The sequence below is a fragment of the Siniperca chuatsi genome, linkage group LG7 (genome assembly GCF_020085105.1).
Source record: "Siniperca chuatsi isolate FFG_IHB_CAS linkage group LG7, ASM2008510v1, whole genome shotgun sequence".
Lineage (NCBI taxonomy): Eukaryota > Metazoa > Chordata > Actinopteri > Centrarchiformes > Sinipercidae > Siniperca > Siniperca chuatsi.
In genome coordinates this window covers 25,390,088-25,410,867 of record NC_058048.1, presented here as the reverse complement: position 1 = coordinate 25,410,867, position 20,780 = coordinate 25,390,088, and the positions used below count along the sequence as shown (strand labels likewise).

The 20,780-nt window shown below is 39.0% G+C and overlaps 1 protein-coding gene across 2 annotated transcripts; it reads right to left on the bottom strand.

The window, feature by feature from the left end:
- Positions 1 to 408: 408 nt before the first annotated feature.
- zgc:153184 (uncharacterized protein LOC751652 homolog) lies at positions 409 to 17,130 on the bottom strand. 2 transcript variants are annotated; one of them, XM_044203201.1, is made up of 6 exons: positions 16,957 to 17,130; positions 5,850 to 5,933; positions 5,589 to 5,660; positions 5,029 to 5,097; positions 3,506 to 3,709; positions 409 to 2,815 (listed from the first exon to the last, which is right to left on the bottom strand). In XM_044203201.1, exons 1-6 carry the CDS (start codon positions 16,960 to 16,962, stop codon positions 2,372 to 2,374), a joined length of 879 nt encoding a protein of 292 aa, XP_044059136.1. In that variant the 5' UTR covers positions 16,963 to 17,130; the 3' UTR covers positions 409 to 2,371. The 2 variants fall into 2 exon arrangements, with proteins under 2 accessions (XP_044059136.1, XP_044059135.1); XM_044203200.1 differs by having other exon boundaries at positions 5,850 to 5,936; positions 16,957 to 17,128.
- Positions 17,131 to 20,780: the final 3,650 nt, after the last annotated feature.

Below are 20,780 nucleotides of genomic sequence, written 5' to 3'. Positions count from 1 at the left end.
GGTTTTCAGTCCATGCTTACAATGCCCCCAGGAACACGCACATTGTGTCCTAAAAAGATCAGGTCATATGTAGAGATATCAAAGTAATTGAATTTTATAAATACTCTTATTTCTTTAAATGTTTAGTGTTTAATAGAATATTCTCTGGCTCTGCTCAGGTTGAAAATGGACAGAGCTACAGAGTGACTCCATGTACTAATAAGAATTATCAAAGTGTAATTTGTCCTACATTAACAGGTGCAATAAAGCTGCTTATCAAGCGCCGTTTGCAGGAGCGGTTCTAGGGTCAATGGAGCTGTGGGGCTTAGCCCTGAAATCTTTGAATGAGTTGGGGATCATGCTTTGATCGATAAATATCACAATATAAATAAGTGCTATATAAATAAACGATTATTATTATTGTTATAATAAACTTTAATAATAAACTTTATTTGTATAGCACATTTCATACAAGAAATGCATCTCAAAGTGCTTTACAACAAAGAAAATTACACGCACCGAGTGCTTCACATGACAGACAGAATGAACATAAAAACAGGGACAGAATGCCATAATTACTCTAAAATAAGATGGAAAATTAAACCCTCTTGATAATAATAGTAAAAATAAAATTAAAATAAAGATAAAAATAGAATACATAGAATGCATAACATAAGATGGAAAATAAAACCCACAAATAATAACAAAAAATTTAATTTAAAAAATAGATTGCATAGAACGCATACAATCACATAAAATAAAGCATTTTAAAAGAAGTGCAGCAGTGCATTAAACGGCTGCACTTCTTTTAGTGCAGAGTTTCTGGTTTGTATCAGGAAAGTCACCACTAATTAAAAGGCTAAAGGGAAGAGATATGTTTTTAGCTTGCTTTTTAAAAATATTTAGCGAGCTGGCTTCCCTGATAATAGGTAGTGATGTTCCATAGCTTTGGGGCGTAATTGACAATAATAATAATAATAATGATAATAATAATAACTTTATTTGTATAGCATATCTCATGCAAAGATGCAGGCCAAAGTGCTTCACAAGACATATCAATAATAAACAACAAAGGCAATAGAAAGAAGAAAATAAATAAACAGTTTGATAAATGATACCAGCAACATCAATCCAAATTAAAAGCCAAGTTAAAAAGATAGGTCTTTAATGTATTTTTTAAAATTATTAAAGTTATTAAAGTTATTATTATTACTACCTCAAACACAGTTAAGTGTAAAAAAAAAAATTTGGTTTGCAGGTTGACCACACAGGAGAACTGTGGCCGGCAGGGACTTTAACACTTCTGTATCATCATTATCATAATTACTTTGTGAGACATTTTAATGTCCAGAACTCACTTTCTTACACAGTGTTTATGTTTTATAATCAGTCTGCACGTTCATGTAGACACACAATGCGCTCACACACATACTGCGATGCCAAGTGCAGTTCTATGGTGAAGTTACCAATTTGAATGAACACTTTTTAAAGCTTTTTTTGCTTCTTTTTAGTGGCCTGACTGTCAGGACATGAAACCTGGTCACTGTAAACTCAACCAGCAGATGCTCCAGTGACAGGGGCTGAGCAAAGAGACTACATGGGGGAGGAAGGGGCTCTGATATCTGTTATGGCAGCGCTTCACTCCGACCATTCTGTTTAAAACACATTGCAGCTATGATCTGGGTTTAACACAAAAAATGCCACAAGTGATGAACAGTAAAATAGCCGGGGCTTTGCTTATCATCATCGACAACCTCTAACTATAAAACCTAACTTTTTTGGTCTCATCTGACTGAAGACTCTTCAGTACATTAAGTATTGTCCTTGATTGCAAACAATCTTCTTAGGAGATGACACTCAGCAGGAAGTATTTACTGACAGGCCTACCAGAATTAAGATGCTCATCAGTACTGACTCATATTGATTATTTAAACCCAAACATTTGACCAAACACATGTAACGTCAATTTTTTTCTTATATAAGAAGGAGTCTGTTTATTTTCTTAACATTTCTGTGGATAATTGCTGAGGACCCGAGCCACTCCACAGTAGCTCTGTGATTTAGATATTTTGTAGCATACAAAATAAAAGACAAGTAGACCAACATACATCAAAAGAAAACTAGATAAGCAAATTACATAATTTCAACCTAAAGTGATAGCGATTTGGTAAGCTGTCAGAACTTTTTATATATCTGCTAACATATATGTGAAGACCTGTTCTATAGACAGCCAGGAGAGGGCGACAGAGGGACTTAAAAACAGAGCAGGTACCAAGACATTTAAAACAGATGAACTTTTCTGAGGAGTATTTTTCAAAGAGTTCTCTTAATCAAAGCACTGAATAACTTATTCATATATATATATATATTTTCTTACATAAACATTCACAGCTCACACCCCGTCATTTCCTCCTTGGTGTTTCTCCTGAGGCATCTCCTCCTGCCTTCTGTCTGTCTTAACATCGCACTCTATCTGCTTGGCAGGGCAAGGCTCTGAAGGCTGCTGTTCCTCCTCGAAAGTCTTCGAGCTCTGGGCTTGTTCTGCTCCCTGCTCCTCCTCTGGTTCTCCCTTGTTGTATGGGTCACTCTTTGCCACCTCATCCTCTGTTTTTTCACAGTCCCTGTCCTTCTCTTCAGCTTCTTTCAGACTGGCCAGCTGTCCGTACTCGGCTTCCTCTGCTGGGCTGTCGAAAACCTGGTCATTGTCCCCATTTTCTTTTGGGCTGTACAGTTCACATGGGCACAGAGCACTCCCGAAGGCTCCCGCCTCCTCTCCAGCTGACCTCCTGTGCTGTCTAGTGGGCGGGCGTCTCTTGAATGATAGCCGTGCACGAGTCTGTGTGGAAAAGAGTAAGAGCCAGCAGGGAATTTAGATAATTTTTTTAAAAGCACAATTTTATTCTACAAGACAGCTAAGAATCTATATTTAATATCAATTAATTTGTATCATCAAATGATTTCTGGTAACTGTCCAAGTCTAATCAACATATGCGTGACAGCACTGCACAAAATTGTACCTAAGGACTCTAACTAGGCTAAGGGGATTACATCTTCAATCCCCCTTGCAGCAGCACTCATGCACTACAGGGGCATCTTGCTTCAGCTTATCCAAGGCCTGCTTAAACAGAAGATGCAGTACACCCAATGAGAAACACGTCAACGGGGATGGGAGCCATGTGTCCGGCTGTGGCGTCACAGCTCACTCAGCAAATAGCGTGAGAAACATTTCAGGGGGCTCAATGTGACAGCAGCTCATGTTTGTCATTTAGTGACTTAAAAGACCCACGCAAACGAATGAAACACAAGAGTACTAACTACTCAAAAATGGATGTGTTATCAGAAAAATTCTAACTGGTATAGCATGATATAGGCTGCATTTTGTTGTTCTGAAAGTCACGCTCTTCAACATGATACCTACTGTAAAACCACAAAACCTATAAGGAGATGTTGTAACAAATAGCTCAGATCTATTTGTCCTTAAGATTGTGAAGCTAATGTGCAGCTTTGCACAAGTCCATATGTTTACCTTGTTGATGCTCGGCAGCGGGGTGCCTTCAGCAGGGCTGTCGAAGCTGACTGTATCCTCCTCTTCACTGGACAGATGTGAAAGCTGCAGGGTGGGGCTCAGCGGGCTGCGGGGTGTTGTTGGGGACGACGGTGCCGGCTGGAGCTTCACCTCAGGACTCTTGGGTGAAGGCAGCAGAGCAGTGGGTGACAGAGCAAGATTGGCCTGCAGGGTGAAGGAATATCCTGAAGCCTGGACACTATAATCTCTTTAGTACATTGTGTTCTAATAAAACTTAATTGTAAAAAAAAAGGCCTAAATTTAATTAAACAGCACTTTTCAATAAATGAGTGTAAAACCTGAGATTGTCTTAGAGAACGAGCCAGGTGAAATTCTACACAAGAGTCACTCTCTCAGGAGGTCACGTGGCTCAGGTCGAATCTGTTTGGTGACGCCGGAAGTTGCTCAACATCCTCCCAGATCCATATTCTTCATATATGTTACAACCTATTTATAATTTTGTCATCCTAATTGTCCACACTGTAATTTTACTATGTTGGTCTATTCTGTACACACAACATCTGTTGCATGTCTGTCCGTCCTGGGCGAGGGATCCCTGCTCTGTTTCTCTTCCTTAGGTTTATTCCATTTTTTCCCTGTTAAAGGAAATTTTTCCTTATCCGAATCAAGGGTCAAAGGACAGAGGCTGTCTTATGCTGTACAGATTGTAAAACCCCTTGAGGAAAATTTGTGATTTGTGATATTGTGATAAGTAAAATTTACTTGATTCTATTAGGAAATATAACTAATAAGTGAAGGAAAAATTAAACAAGGGCATGTTACTTTAAACATCGGTGTGTTATTAAATACATTATATGTAAAAATTAAAAACTAATAACTGATAGTATGTCTAAATTATTCCTCCTTAAAGTTTGTAACTGTTGGTAAAATGTCATTAAGGACATAAGTATTATACACGTATAGACATAGGACGTTGCTCTGCTTGCACCTGTCACCTTCCTACTTTGAAAACTCACCTCCTAGAAGTATTTCCTGAAGTGTCACAAACAACACCTGTTAGATTCAGTCTGAGAACTAAAGTACATAAAATCTCATGTTAGTCTCCCAACCACTGTTCAAGTTTAGAGGAGAGTATCCTACCTGCACCGGGGAGAAGAGGAAGAGGGAGAAGCGGCAGCCCTTTTGTCCCATAGCTGCCCACCGTGTGAATTGCTAACTAAAGGAACGATGGTGTAGAGTTAGAGCCTCACCAGAGGCTGGGTGGCCCATGATCCCATTAGCTCATTAATCTGAGCCGATTGTGGCATCAGGGACAAGTCCTTCCCCTTTTTCTCAGCATGCAAGCAGCTCAGGCACCAGTGTTAAGTGAACAGTGGGTGGCAGTAATGCTTTAAATATCTCAATCTCCTGACGACTTCTGCCTGTATAGTACATCCTATAATAACACACCATTGGTGAGGCTAGCATTTGTTTTGTTTCCTATTTCCCTCACAAAATATTCAAATGTTGCAAGGTTCATCTACCTGAAGTTTCTCAATGATGGGGGAGTTCTTCATCTTGATTTTAAAGGGATTTGGGGAGACAATAGTTTTCTGCAAGAGAACACAGTCAGACCAATGAAAAGACAAATTCACAAAATCATCACAGCCCATTTGAAACACGGAAAGCTAATACTGACAAGTTTAGTGATACTTCCATTTTGTTTATAATGTATATTGTCATTATACAATATACTGGGACATGTCCCGGTAAGTATTAAGACTAAACAATATACAAAAAAAGAACAAAAATAACTTGTACATGCTTGTGATATATACATTTTTGTGCTTTTGTTGTTCTTTGTGCTTTCGATAGGCCATGATGCAAATATAGGTTTCTGTGGTTTGTTTGGTAGTCATTTTCAGAAGAAAACAAAGATAAATTGGCGATTTGGCAACAGTACACTGGCTACTGTGTTGATATTGTGAGGTTGCAATGAAAATGTACAGTAAACAAATCCAAGTCTGTTTTCTGGAGCTTTCCTTTGTATAGCAAGAAGACATATTTGTAGCACATGGGTTAGTAAAGGAACAAAATAACTTACATCCGATTCTTCATTATCATCTTTTTGATTTTGCAACTTTAGGGAACATGGAGGTCTTCTTCGAAATGGCAACTACAAACAAAAAGGAGGCGGAACTGTTAATAAAATCTGTAATCTCAGCAAGCAGTCCACATGTATTCACATCCACATAAGTATAATAATAAACTATGTACAGAATGTGGAGTACTATTCTGCAGCTAAAAACACTGTTCTGTGTATTTATGTATGGATACTGTAACATATAAGATATAAATAAAGTACCTCGTCATTTGAGGTGGGCATTGGTAGAATATGACCTTTGAACCTTCCAGCCAGCTCAGCCACAGATGGCTTGGATGGAGAATCCTTCTGGAAAAGAAAGACATTCAATCAAACAACTGACAAATACTTGTGTTAACAACAGTCTTGATATATTGTTTGTCACATTTTAAAATTCTGTAATACCTCCCAAGAGTTGAGGGCATTACTGGCAAATACAGTAAACGTGAAATAGAAGAGCAGACCAGATATAAACACTTAATTTGAAGGATTCTTTGAATGACCTTGCTTTTTTCACTTCCTTGATACAAGTTCCCAATCCTGGGAAACACAGCTTGAGGTCTGAGCACTATCAGAACCTCGGCTCATATAGATTAGAAAACATTAATTCACTGAATGAGGCCAATGGTTTTATTTGAAGTATATAAATCACATACAATTAAAATAGACATCAAATATTAGTGATCATTCCACAATTATCACACAAAACAAACAATAATAAATATTAAGTGTTCTGTGTACATGTATCTTAAAATCGAAATTAACTGTTCTTTGACATGCTTGCTTTCATCCTTGCACACTGAATGTGCATTTTGATCACCACCTTGAACACTTTTTTTAGATGGTGAAAGATAAGATTTTAAACAGCATCATCAGAAATGGACCACAACTCAGTCACAGCAAAGAAACACTAGTCAAACTATTTTGTGTAAATTTGTTACTAACAATAACTCGATCACCTTGTCAAATCTGGTTTGTTTTTACTCCTGGAAGTGTAAAACTTTGAAACAGTTTCATGTAGGAACTATTGGTAGAAAGAAAATAGTTCCTACATGAAACTGCTCACAACAAATCTGTGGATTATCTTGAGTAACCGGGTCATGATTTCTGGAAAAAGAGACATTGCTGTTGAGTTTTTCAGATGTATTTCTTTGGCATTTTGAGCACCACTGCCATATAGTTCCATTATATTCAAAAAAGGCAGACATCTCTACGGCCGATACCTCCAAAACTCTGCAAATCACACAAAAACAATCTAGATAATCTGGATAAATAGCACTACAATATGTATTTTTGATTTTGGGATGAACCGTCTCTTTAAGATACATGCATGGCATGCCTTTGCCCTGTTAGTTGAGACAAAAAACTGAATGTTATTTAGGGCAGTGACTTGCTGAACAAAGACAGCTAAAAAGAACAATACATTCTCATTAAGCATGAGAGCCATTTTGCAGCTGAGCAAGGAGATGTTCTAAGATAAAGAACATGTTTCACTTCCTTCTTCTCAACAGGAAAATGCAGACTGGGAGGGTGAATGCGCAAAGTAAAAAACGACTCCACCAGTGTGTTGCTTTCAGTGCTGTCCTTGGAGGAAGTTCTCCTGCTAAAGAGCGTATTTTGTGAGTTTGGACACAGGAAGTGAGCCCCTCTCTCCACAGCTGTTCAGCATCACGCCGCAGCCTGTGACAGGAGGGACTTGTCCTTGCAGCCTCACACTGTTATCACTTCTTAGGCCCTTTGCTTTCAGTCTCTCCCACTATTCCCAAGCTGATTGCTAAACTTCCCTCCTCCGCGCTGCCCTTTCATGACCATTTACTCATATCTGTGGCCTAAGTGATAAGTTGGCTGATGGCTGGAATGTGCACGGACGTAAGCCTAGAAAACAACACTGCAGTATTACTCTGTTTTCCAGGTTCTAGTCATTTGGACTGTGAGTGAGTCGAGGCATTTGTTTACAACATGACGGCAGCCTGAGCGGTGCCAGGACTGTGCAGATTCTCACGCATCACGTCGCCATTTAATGATTTGTATTGTACAGTCACTGCTTGTGGTGCGCCTCCCTTTCTCTTTCTGGCTTTCATACTACATCTCATTTCCATCTACTTTTATTGACCACTAAAAAGCTCATGCCTCTCCTCACAGCTGCCAATTCATTCTGTCACATTTCCTGGGTGTGCCCTCTCAGTTCCCTCCCTCTCTGCACAGTTTAAGCCGTAGCCCATGGAAACATGGAACTCCCAAGCTTCACAGATACACACATTCCACATTTTAATCACACACTTTATTTTCCTTTTTCCCCTTGTTCTTAACATGACTTCACCACCTTGCTCCCTCCACCCAAACGTATTACAGCATCCACTAGCTCCGCAGTGCCTCTGTTAATGCTTCCCTGTGCCGCCTGTGTCCTAATCCACATCCCAACCCTTTTCCTGAGTTGTCTTTTCTCATCCGTGATAAATAGTAATCACCAGGGACCACCCACCATCCACACCATTATTTTGTAATCTCTAATTGTTTAACCCTTTCCTGTCCTTCAAAAACAAACGCCTCCTTCAGAGCACAAACTCTAGTCACAAAAGTGCAGGCAAAGGAAGTGGGGCTTTGTTTGTTTAAATCGCTGCTCAGAAGTTTTGGGTGAAAAAAAAATCAAGGTTTCAGTTTTTCAATTGTCTTTTTAAATGACACACAGGAGGAATGTCTATCAGCCACATAAAACATACAATCAATAATTTCTTGGTTCTTTCCAGTGAGTTAATTCTATTCCTCATATATGGTATAATCATTTTTAAAAAGTTATTTTGAAGTAAAAACATCTACTTTCTACATATATGTTGAGGGGCATCTTACTGTTATTTTGATTATTTTATAAATTATCAGTTGCAAAAGTGCCTCAAATAAAATGTGAGACCTATATGAAGATTTAAAAGGCTTCAGCAGCATTAACTATTCAACAACTTTCTAGTTTTAGAAGTCATTTCAGACCCATTAATATCCTTCAATGCGTCTTTTCACAGCGAGCCCTTATCTTTAATGAGCTTCTTCATGCAGAATAAAAATAACGTCAGACTCAATGCAAATACCACCCTTAAAATACACTGACCACGCAGTTTTATTCATGTTTAAAGTGTCGTAGGAATGTATTACAAGGATCCAAACTTCCACTGTTACCTACAGTCTAGCATACTTTGTTGTAAGCTTTTTCTCTGCTATGATTTAAACAAGAACCATTTACAGAGGTATTGTCAGCAGACTTATGCAAAATATATACTATATACAAATCTTGAACTAACTCTTAATTTAATAATTTGCCTGTTGTCTTTTTCTCTCAGTTAAACTCAAATGATTTCACTTTCTGTGTCATTGAGATGAAAAGAAACAATATTATTTCATTGAGCCATGCAAGGCCTCTGGTTGGTTGTCAGTATTGCACATGGTTAACTCAGCTGGGACCCCAAGCTCTGTGGAAGAGTGGGAAACTTTGCTTCACTGCAGGAGAGAGCAGGGAAAACTCTATTTCTGGGGCTCCAGGCCTGGGAAAAAGCCCCAGAGCTGTGTAGGAAGCTTGGATCATAGTTCTGCTCTGTAACCCCTCAGCTCCTAAGAGAGAGTGTCCCTGGATATGCTATACCACATCTGAAACATACTGTAATCTAGCATACAGAGCAATTGAGCATGTCTAAACAAGGAAACGATGAAAAAAAGCTTCTTACAGCAGTGCCTTACCCATGTGATTAAAGTTTTTTTTTCCAAAAACGGGCCTGGGTCAACGCTAAAAAGAAACAAGCTATTTCTGAACTCTGACTTCCCTAGGAACAGCTCATTTAGATGTTGCTTGCTTTACAGTTACACATACAGTACAGTACAAACTTAACAAAAACATTTTTACTCTGAAAAATCAGCAGCTTTTCCATTATTTAATAGTATTATTTAAAAAATAAACTGATAATACTTCATTTGCAGTGCAGGACATGGACAATGCTTGTATGACAAATCTTTTCTTATATTGTTTTTCCTCCCCAGGAACATTTACTACTGTTGAGGTACATTTGAGCAATGCAGTGGAGCTGCTGAGTGGCTAACAAGCATAGACTGATCAATGACACATATTCCTAAATTAATTTTACTGTATTGCAGTAATCTGTGTTGTTTTGTGAATGTTTCAAGCTTTGGTTTCTAATCCAAAATTCAAAATTGTAGCTTGAGAAAAGTCAGTTCAGTTACTGTACCTTGCATAAATAGTTGAATGTTTACTGTGTATGTTAACTACTAAGAATGCTAAATTAGCAGCGCAATGTATTGTAATGGTAGTTCTCAATGGTAGTCAACTTAAATTAACACTGTATTCCATATTGTTTAGACAGCTAACTAGTAAGAGTGGGTAATATTGAATAAGTCTTCTATCATGGTACATGTACATTTATATTGTGATGGAAATGTATATCACAATTTACTAGACTTTCTGGAAATTCAGCTGAAAAACATTTGTGAAAAAAATACAACTAGCTGTGTGTAAAATTTGCAAAAGTTTGACTTTGGCATCCCTGTAGTGGTGGTAGCAATGCAGAGAGCAATGCATGCCTCTTCCCCACCTATGCCACTAGAATAATGCTGCTATAATCACATTAGAAGTGTCTCTAAATACCTGACAAATCAAGGTACTTCATCACACTTGTGCACCATTTATGTAAACTAAAATACTACCATGAAGCAGTCCTTCTCATTACTTAGCAACACTGCCCACAATGACCTTATACAATGTGAAATATTAAATGGATAGATACCTTGGAATGGGTGGACAAATCTCTCTAATTTTATGGTATATATCACCCAGCCCTACTGAAACTGCTTAAAGATGTCATCAGCTGTTTTGAGTCATTGTTGCCAAAAGAACGGATGACCTCCAATATGGCTGACATTTCAGTGTGAATATGAAGCGGAGTGTTGCAGGAAAAGTGCATGCATCCTCAGTGAGCTATGTTTGGATAAACAGAGGTTAATCCCAACCAGCGTATTTATTTCCAGGTTGTGGATGGAGACACGAGGTTTACTGTATGACCAGCAGATATGGAAAGAGAACACGGAGACAAATAGATCACACAAAGCCTGCTATTGTCTGTTCCTGTGAATCCTATTTCCAGAGGCAGGGAGAAGAAGCACATGATATTAGTCTCAGTAAATCCTAACATATCTGTTTGATATAACAGCGGTGGTTAGAGAGCAACAGGCCATGTAATCTACCATGCAGCTGATAAAGATGATGTCTGGCACAGGATCTTTAACCCTTTCACTAGGAATGACTTTGCTTTTTAATTCTCAATTCTCATAAGCGCTTGCTGGTGAGCCCCACACAGTGGAACTCTGTGACAGTGAAGATAAATAAAGCACACCAAAGCACAGCTGTTCTGCAAGATCTTGCTCAATAAGCTCACCAAGCGTAATGGCTTCAGTTTGAGTCTGCAGACTGTTTTCACAAGTCAGCGTGTTCTGCCAGGGGGAAAACCACCACAGTGAGCAGCTCCCTTCTGCCTACACTTGTTAAGTGGTAAGAGAGCAGACAGGCACCTTCTTGCTCACTGCCTTTCCAGGAAAACATGATGTGTTTTTGGACTGGACCTCATCTGAATATCTCACTTTTCCACTGCCCTCACTGGCACTGTGTTTGTGTGTTTTCACATGGGTTGTATGTGTGTAGAAGTACACTAGAAAGTCCCTCAGCCAGAGGGATGAGGTAAATGGACACACTCATCTATGAGCCATTGCTGCCACTGCCGCTGCTGCTGCCTCAAGGGAAATGGGAGATGCTGAAGACACAGACCAGCACTGTGGGGTGGGGAAACAAATATGAAATAAAATAATAAGCATCCAGTGCGAAGGAATATAAATCCAGATGATCTGAGAACAGAAAGCTGCTGATAGTTATATTCCCCAAGCAAGACCAAAATATGTCTCTTCCTTAAATGTGATAAATGCAATGACAAACAAGTCAAGACTCCAAGAAGCTTTTGAATTAAGCTATTTAAATGCATTTTGACTGGCAAATTATGAAGATATGAGAACAGATGATAGAGTCAGGCTTGTTCATGGAATGTACCATGATATTTCAATATGATAACTACAGTGGCCTGCTTAAAATAATCTGAACTGTTGTGCAATGACAAGGCGGGGTAATGGAGAGTGAATGAAGAGTAAGAAAAGCTATCCAAAATGTAAACAGCTCACAGCAGACACTACTTCCTCCAAATGTTTGAGTCTGAACCTTGATACAAGCATCTGTTGGGGATTCTACATGGTGTTCTGGTATTCTCATCCACTCTGATCCAGCAATCACGACGACAAAAACCATCTGGACAGTGGATCAGATAGTTGACGTGGAGGCTGAGTAGCACAGACATGGGATGACTTCATTCAGTGAAGCCCTGCACCTTCCCCACTACAACTTTGTGTAGCTCCTGCAAAGATCCAGCGCCACAGGGTTTGGCATCCATTCATCCGTGGCAGACTTGGGACATCGCATACTTTAGGATCAAATAATCTGCTGCATTATGGGAATGGGAAGTGACACATGTGGAAGGTTATGGTTTTCATACAGGGGAGAGCCAAGGTGAATAGATTCAGTGGTGGAAAGTACTCACTCACAGTGAGTTTACTCACTTTATTTAACATCTTAAGTTACTGGGTATTTTGCACATAAAGAGTTTACATATGATTAATTAGTTTATAAAATCTGATGCAGATTAAGCTACCCAACAATTTTAAAAGTAAAGGTGGGGTATGTGATTCTAATCCAATACACATCTTTTTGTCAAATTCAGCGAATATCTCCTCATGGTCCGCTAGCTGTCCGTTCTGTGTGTGCGCTGAAAAAAACCTCAGATGTTTGTACACAGCCCTGGCTCTGTAAATGGGAAATAAACAAAGGGGCTCACACCGAGCCACACAACGCTATTCCAGCCATTACAGCCATGATTTGTTTGTCAGGTAACGTTAAGTGACTTGCCCACGGACATTCAACTTACTTTCTAGTTTTTAAGTTTACTTTCTGCCAAGATATGCTGTTGTTGTGATGTTAGCTATAGTAGCAGGAGAGTTGTGAGTATCGCTGTCTGGAGCTGGTGTGCTGGCTCTGGGAAACCTTCTTGTCCTCTCTGGCTTTTCGCTTCACAGCAGCAACTGTAGCGACAGTTTGCTAACCCACAACCCAGCTAACGTTAGATGTAATACTTTTTGTGTCACTGTTCGCTCTATATCATGGTATTTGTCATGGTATTGGACTTCTCCAGAATTGCATACCCCACCTTTAATGCATCAGTAATAATATAGTAATTTAACACTCTAACACCGTAAGGAGTAGTTTTACTTTTGATACATTTTGCTAATAATATTTCTGTCCTTTTACTTTTTTTTTACATTTTTGAATGCAAGACTTTTACTTGCAATGGAGTATTTTTACACTATTATGTTGTTGCTCTTACTTAAGTAAAAGATCTGGTTAGATTGGTCGTCCTATAATGGAAAGGTCACAGGTCACATTCCAGTTTCAAAGCCACTCTAATGACATTGTGGCCTTGTCTCTATTGTCTCTATTCTGATACTGAATTGTTTTGGTTTCAGCCAGCAGTTAATGTTAATTAGATTTTATACCTGGTCCTTCCAAAAGTTTAATGGGTTTGTAAACATGCTCAAACTTGGAGTGTGCAGCTGTCTTCTAAGCTACAAAAACCTAAAAATCTCAATATTTTCCCCACTTTTTCCCCTTGTATTGCCAATTTAATCGTCACACATTAAATCATGATGCACAGAAGAGGAAATCATAAATATTCATAATCTATTAGGTTGAGACAAATATTGACAACAGCTGCCTTAAGTAAAAATGCAAAACTTGACTTGAAAAAATGGCACTTGCGAAAGTTCAAGCAGCTTGCAGCACTTATTGTGTTTGCACTCCTTTCTGCCACAAAAGGAAATACAGAGCTTGGCTAGATGCCAAATGTAGAAGTGGGGGTTTGAGGAGGTGCAGGCAGTATGGGTTAACTGTTTTGAGATTTGAAAATAATATTATATTGTCATGATGATAATGTTTTGGGTTTTTTTTTTAGAGTTTCCACTTCCTCTGCCTGACTCACTGTTCTCAAAATCCGCCTGCATGTATCTCACATTTGAAGCTTTATACTGACTAAATTCAACATGTTTGACAATCTGCAGATGTCTGAGACAGCTTAAAGCCTGACTCAGGCTGCCTCTCTGACCTGCTCAAACATAGCCAGCTTTCATGGCAATAACAGGTATTGCCTCAAGTCGGTTCTCGGAACAACTAAACTGGGACAGAGGTTGTGCAGTGTGGAAAGCTGAACCTTCCATATTTCAAGGAATTCCACTCAGTCTATATGTATCCATTCATGACATAACTTCCTTGAAAGCCAAAAGCATGTTTGTTTTTCTTTTACAGATCACAGTGTCCTCCTCACTATCTTCTCTGTAGTTCCCACCCGGCTATCTCTCTGCCCCACGCACTGCTTCAGACTGAAAGTCTGAGGGGAAGGGCCTGAGTCCTGTTATCAGGGATGAGGTTGCAGCAGAGTAAAACACACTTCACGTATAGCTTGAGGGCCTGAAATGGCAGCAAATAATAACAATGTTTAAAAAAAGAACAACCACTCTGCAATAAAAAGCAGCTAAAATAGCTAAGGGATTATGAGGCTTTATGAACCATTTGAGTGGTCGTAAAGGTGCAAATATCCTCCAACGAGCCAACTTCCACACAACTACTTGAAAAGAGAAGTCAGCATGGAGATGTAAATAAAAGACAACAAGCCAGAGAGTAAAACTATCCCACATGACAACACAACAAATATGATATTTTAAAAATTATATTTTAGATTAACTTCAGGCGATAACACATCTACTGCAAACAATTTAAATGCTTCAGTTAGCACGTCGGGGCACACTGCAATCTCCAAAGACAGTAAGCTGCTCATTTTTTTAAGCTAATATATCTTCTGTTTTTAAGATCTTTCTGAAAATGTTCCAGCTGACACTGTATGTCATTGCCTTCAGGGTACACAGCGCTGCAGAACCACATTAAAGTTACCAGTTTGAGTTTTCATTGAGACCTATAAACATTCTTTACATTCAACGTTTGTCAACCAAAACACATTTTGTGTGTATCCTGCAGGCCTGACAAACATGTGCAACATTTGCAAAGCCATATTTTGAATGTCTTGAAACCAGCATTGTTTTACATCGACTGCTGTTTTCTTCTCCTCATCTTTAATTAGTGCATTGCACATTTTGCGTCACATTATCGCTGCTAACTGTCGATATGCATTAACGCCTGCTGCAGTCAACAGAAATGAATATCACCTCACTCGTTCTAAGCATGCATTTGCATCCTCATCTGGGTGCTGACAGAACATGCACTACTAATTACAGTATTTCTAAACAGTGCCATAAGTCATCAAAAACTCCACAAGGAGTTTAAGTTACTTTTATGATGAGTGTCGCCTAACTCACATGGCCAACAACAGTTAATATTTCCAAACAAGTTCAATTATCACCGGGGAAACTGAATATGTTGTGAAACAGGGAAGACAAACTGCAGTAACTATAGGGAAAATATGAAGATTCTGCAAAAACTCTGCACTTCCTGCTGTTTGCAGTTTTTGCAATTACAACATTTTTGGCATTGGAAAGTGCTGGTTTCAAAAGACAATAGAGTTAAAATATGTGGACAGAAGATAGAAAACATGCTAATAATACAATATTAGAGAAAGCTGATGTGGTTTGCAGGATATTATAAAAACAGGAAGCATCAGTGGAATCTGAGTTTTTAGTCACATGAGATGCTGGTGGTTTGTCCTATCATCACTATGTGCTCTTCATCCAGCTCATCTTATCATGGCTGAACCATGATAAGCCCTTTAATCACTGAACTTTAATGAATTGTATAAGCTGTCAAATCAGGAAACATTTATACATTTTATATACACTCCACTGTGCAGTGTGATCTGAACAGCGATCCAACCATAACAACACTCTGACTTAGAGAACGGGCTAAAGTTTCGCAGGCTTTCCTTGATGCTGATACTTTACATTCCACTAAGCTTCACGGTCAGTTAGGTGTCTGTTTTATGTTCAGGACAGAGTGAACCATTCATCCTGCACTGAAACACATACAGCTTAATATACAGCCTCAGCAAACACCTCAAACTGCATCTGTCACTGATAATGTCCAGTTCTGACAAGCTCTGAACATAATACCAGTGGATGCTTTTACCCTGTGTCAGAATCACACAAAGCTTCAAAGGATGCTACAGTATTCTCTTTTTTACCATGTCAACCGCTGGACTATATACTGGTTCTAGTGGTAGTGACTGTAGTGCACGTAGTAGTTGTTGTATAGGGATAGAAGTATTAGTTCATAATAATAATAATAGTGTGACAGTATTTAAATGATATACTGGTGTAAAGCAAAAAGGGGGGAAAGTAACTCATTAGCAAATGTCTGGCTGGTAGAGTTCCTGTGTTATTGGTCTCTTAACTTTACTATGGATTACATAATAAATGTGCACACCATATGGTTGGTAAGGCAATGCCAAATACTCACTCCTCCAGCTGTGTGTTGTTTTTCCATCAAAGGAAAACCACCACTCCCCAACACACAACCCAACACACACATACAGTACAAATCCTCAGGTGCATGTACACACACACACGTAGACACGTACACACGAGTGCACAACATTTCCAGTTTGTCTACTGTGTTGTCGTTCAAATACGAAAACAGAAAACTTATGAATTTCCTAAGTTAATTTCCTCTTAAGACTTGCTCGAGGCAGTTGATGTAAATCAATGTGTGCGAACATGAACAGCTCTTTCCTAAAGCTAGAAATGCACAGCAGAGTTTAAAGTAATGTGTGATGGCATCAAAGCGCAAAGCTGAAGCAGTTTAAAAGCGGAAAGCGTCCCATTCCCAACAGCTAACATCTGGGAGAACTGATCCATTTTGCCCAAATTCATTTCAGGTGTCAGATTGTTTACTGGTAGAAATTCTCAGCAAACGGAAAGTGACAAATCAAAAATTCTGAACAAAACTCAATATTATTTTTTTGTTAAATACTTGCACAGACAGACCCTAGTCCCTCCAGAAATATCACAGTAATAACACATTAAAATACTATAAAGTCACTCACTGAGCTCCTATGATGTAATGGTTTAATTTCAACCACATATGGCTGCACAAAACCACATTAAATGTTAAAAACATCTGCTCAAGTGGCCTAAAAGTACAGGCTACAACAGAAAACTACGTTCAGAGTCGTATAGTTGTTACCTCCATCCTGGGGAATGTGCCAGAGATCGTCGCCTCCTGCTTTTTTTTTTGTTTTTCGGCCTCTTGGAGCAAGCTGCCTGCTAGTTGTGGGGAGACTGAGCAGCGCAACGGGGACAGAGAGGAGCTCTGTGTTTATATCTGGAGCCAAATCAGCCTCATGGACGAGAAGGAGTGGACAACTTTTACGCATGTTTGGCTCCCTCAGCGCTGTCAAGTTCTGTCAGGTTACTTCTGCTAAAGACTTTCAAAATAAAACACACCTTTTGGAGGTTTTTCAACAAACTGATGCTGGAGGCAGAGCAGAGAAAATGGAATGGTTGCCTGAATTATCAAACCTCTCGGGCTACATACAAATTCTTTTTTCCCCCCTATAGGTTGGTCGGTTTGGCAGATGCAAACTGGATTTAGAAATTATCCACATGCTGTAGGTGCAACCCAACAAGCAAAGTTTTGTAAATCTTTTACAAAACTTACCAATCAATCAGTGCTGCAGACCTGTGTTCAATGAGCCAAAACATGCAGGCAACCAACAGAGTACAGGCTACATGTCTTTTGCCTTTACCAGCGGATGGAAAACACCTGCTGTGACATCAGTGATTGAAATGTGGCCAGATGGGCAACATTTTGAAAGTTTTAATCCACAGAGTGCAGTGTACAAACAAACGTCTCTATTTACCCTTTTAAACCTTAAATGTACTTTCACCTGGAAAGTACATGTATATTATACCCATTTTATAGCTAGAATTTCCCACCATGCTTTTTAATATTTACACTTTTATTTTGAAGGCAGTATTTTCTAACATCTGACTGTCTCTGTCTTGACTCGGCTGTGTGACATGGGGCATCACCAACCACAACAGTGTGTATAATTGTGCTGTGCAAAAGAAACCAATTGGGGTGGAGTTTAGCTATTTAGCTGGTCCACCCACAGTATGTTCGCCCTGATAAAAAAATCTCTTTAATATTCCTATAAGCACTACAGTAATGGTTGGTTTATAGAACTCTATCTTTCATATTTTAAGGTATCATTATAATCATCCTACAATTCCTCCAGGGTCTCTAAAACTTAATTTGACTTAATTACAAAAATTAGACAAATTTAAAAACATAACATCTACATCTTCAATATCTACAAGCAAAAAACAGGAATTTAAAGGTCAGACATTCAGCCTTAACAGTAGTTAGATGCAACTCATTCCTGTCAAGTATAATTTAATGGAACAAAAGTATCAAGTATTCAAGTATCTGTTGGCTGGATAATGAATTGCACTTCATGCATGGACTATAGGCTGCAGGTCCAAGCCTTAATGTGCACGTCTGAAACGCCTGCAGTTGAAGCCTCACCTCCGTCCGCAACTATCATGTGCAGAAGCTTTGCTTGGACTGTTGCACATTTGTAATTCTGTTTGTTCTCTTCTGAATGTACTGCATTTTGCATGTTCTCTGGTTTTCCTATGATGCAAGTCCAGGACACTCACCGCTGGCAAGCATGTAAATATTACTATTGCTTTTCAGTCAATTATTCTCATTTTGAGTTTTCATGTAAGGTTGAAAGATCTGGGAGTAACTCCTGCTTGGGGCCAACAAGGAGAGTCAGTCACTCAAGTGGTTTGTGGTGTGGAAATGTAGAGAAGCTATCTAATGGACTGGTTTCTAACTCAACAACAACACACATCACACAACTGCAGGAGAGGTTGTTTCTCCTGCTGGTATACTGACCACACAATATTCCTTACATTATCTTGGTCCACAGTCATGGTGGAAATAAATAACATTATTGTTATATTCAGTTTGGTAAATGAACTGCTGAATCTGCTCACATGAAAAATGCATTCTGATCATCATCAAAACCTAAAATGTTTATTTTACATCACTTACATCTTTTGTACTTTTTGTTTACATGTCAAATAGACAAAAGCAAGTTATGATCACGGGTTTAATATTGACAGACAAACAGATTCTGTTGTCTAGAGAGTTTACATTTTTCTCTCAGTAGGCCTGAACACTGCTCACGAACACTTCACAGATACCAAGTAGATATAAATTAGCCTCCAAATTGTAGGTAACTCTACTAATTTGGAGAAAAAAACAGGGCATCGACTCTTCTGTGTGTAACTTGGTTCATTAAACAATGGAAAGTGTTTACTAAAAGCTTTAGAAGAAGGTGATTAGTGCTTTATAAATGAAGCTTATTATCATTATTACTGCCATTAAAGGCATTTGAAAGCGCTATGGGAGTGCCTGGTGGTTTGTAAAAGGCTAAGACACATTTGTGTTTGTTGTCTTACTGTCACCCAGCTGTGACAACAAGAGCACAGAGTGAGGTGGCACTGGCACATGTCTGGCTCTTTGTGGCAGATGGACGTGATTGCCAATGGGTGAACTAGATTAACCATTCCAGGCTTTTACGTTCGCACTTCTAAAGACGTGGTCACCAAATTCCCTGGGCTCTCCATTATAGCAGCTTTCACAACAGACACTTTCAGTGTTACAGATGATTGACCTCACAGTCAGCTTGGAGTGGGAAAAGCTTTGGGTTTGGGGTGGAGGAGAGAGGAGATGGCACCAGAGGCCACGAGGAGAGCAGCCTGGCTATAGAAACCAGCAGCTTTTAACTGAATAGTGAAAATAGTTTTAAAGCAATGTTTGACCAATTGAAATCCCAGGAAATGTTTGATATTGCTGTAATTTGTCTTTACACATGCATCCATACACAGCATGACTCACCTGACAGCAGTATTCTTTGGCTCCCCCCTCTGGTGAAAAGGGCATTACATTGGAATGATGTCAGCCTGTGGAGCTGTGTCAGAAAACATTCATTTCCCAGAAGAGATAAACTTAGATTGCTGTAAGTTTCATTAGGAGATGAATGTAAATGGAAAAACACATACTGCAGAGCAGTGTGGCATGGCACTACAAGATAATATATGTGTAAATCCATGTAGTTTCTGCCAATTCAGTACATTCAATAAGCCCCTGTCTTTTTTGTGGTTTAGTATTGAATTAAGTTCTTTTATCTCTGAAGGCTGGCATATTTCTTTAACAATACCAAAACAATCATAAAACACTTTCCAAATATCAAATGTAGGCAAACACAGCCATCCAAACCTTTTTTTCTTGAAAATCAGTTTAAATATATTTTGTGCATGAATTAATAACATACATTTTTATCTCAGTTGCTTAATAACAGGTCTTGGGACCAATACATTTTCGTAAAAAGCCTTGGGATGAGGGAAACAGCAGCAGCAGTAATATAATATCATTGTAGTAACTGTTTGAAATAATAGTATTTTGCTCAGGAATTTTAGTCCTCAGGAAATATGTCATCATATTTTATCTACATTTAGAATTATTTTTATGACTCAAATAAAGGACCATATATTACAGATCGATAAGAGGTGTGTGCAGTATGCTGGAGGTCTGCTGATGGAGCAGAAGTCATGGCCTAAAAAGTAGAGTCAAAACAAACAAACTGTATATTTCTAAAGCTGAATGATTTGAGGTGGTGTGAAGAAGGCCTGTGGGAGGCGTTGACAGCTCTCAACGAGCCACTTGCAGACACTCTCTTCATTATCAGTAAAGAAAATAACCAACAGAGGAGTCGTGCTACTTGCTGATCTTTCCCCAGGCGATGAGAGAAAGGTCTGTGGGATATAAGCTTTTATCCGCTGCTTCAGCTCCGCTGGCAGAGATGAATGGCTCGATGAAAAAAGTGTCATGAGGATGAGTCAGCCCAGAGCAACTTTGTCTCTTTATATTTGTGCAAACCAAGGCCCGATGATTCATGGGCAAAATCACGACAGTTCCTGTTAAACAACAAGATG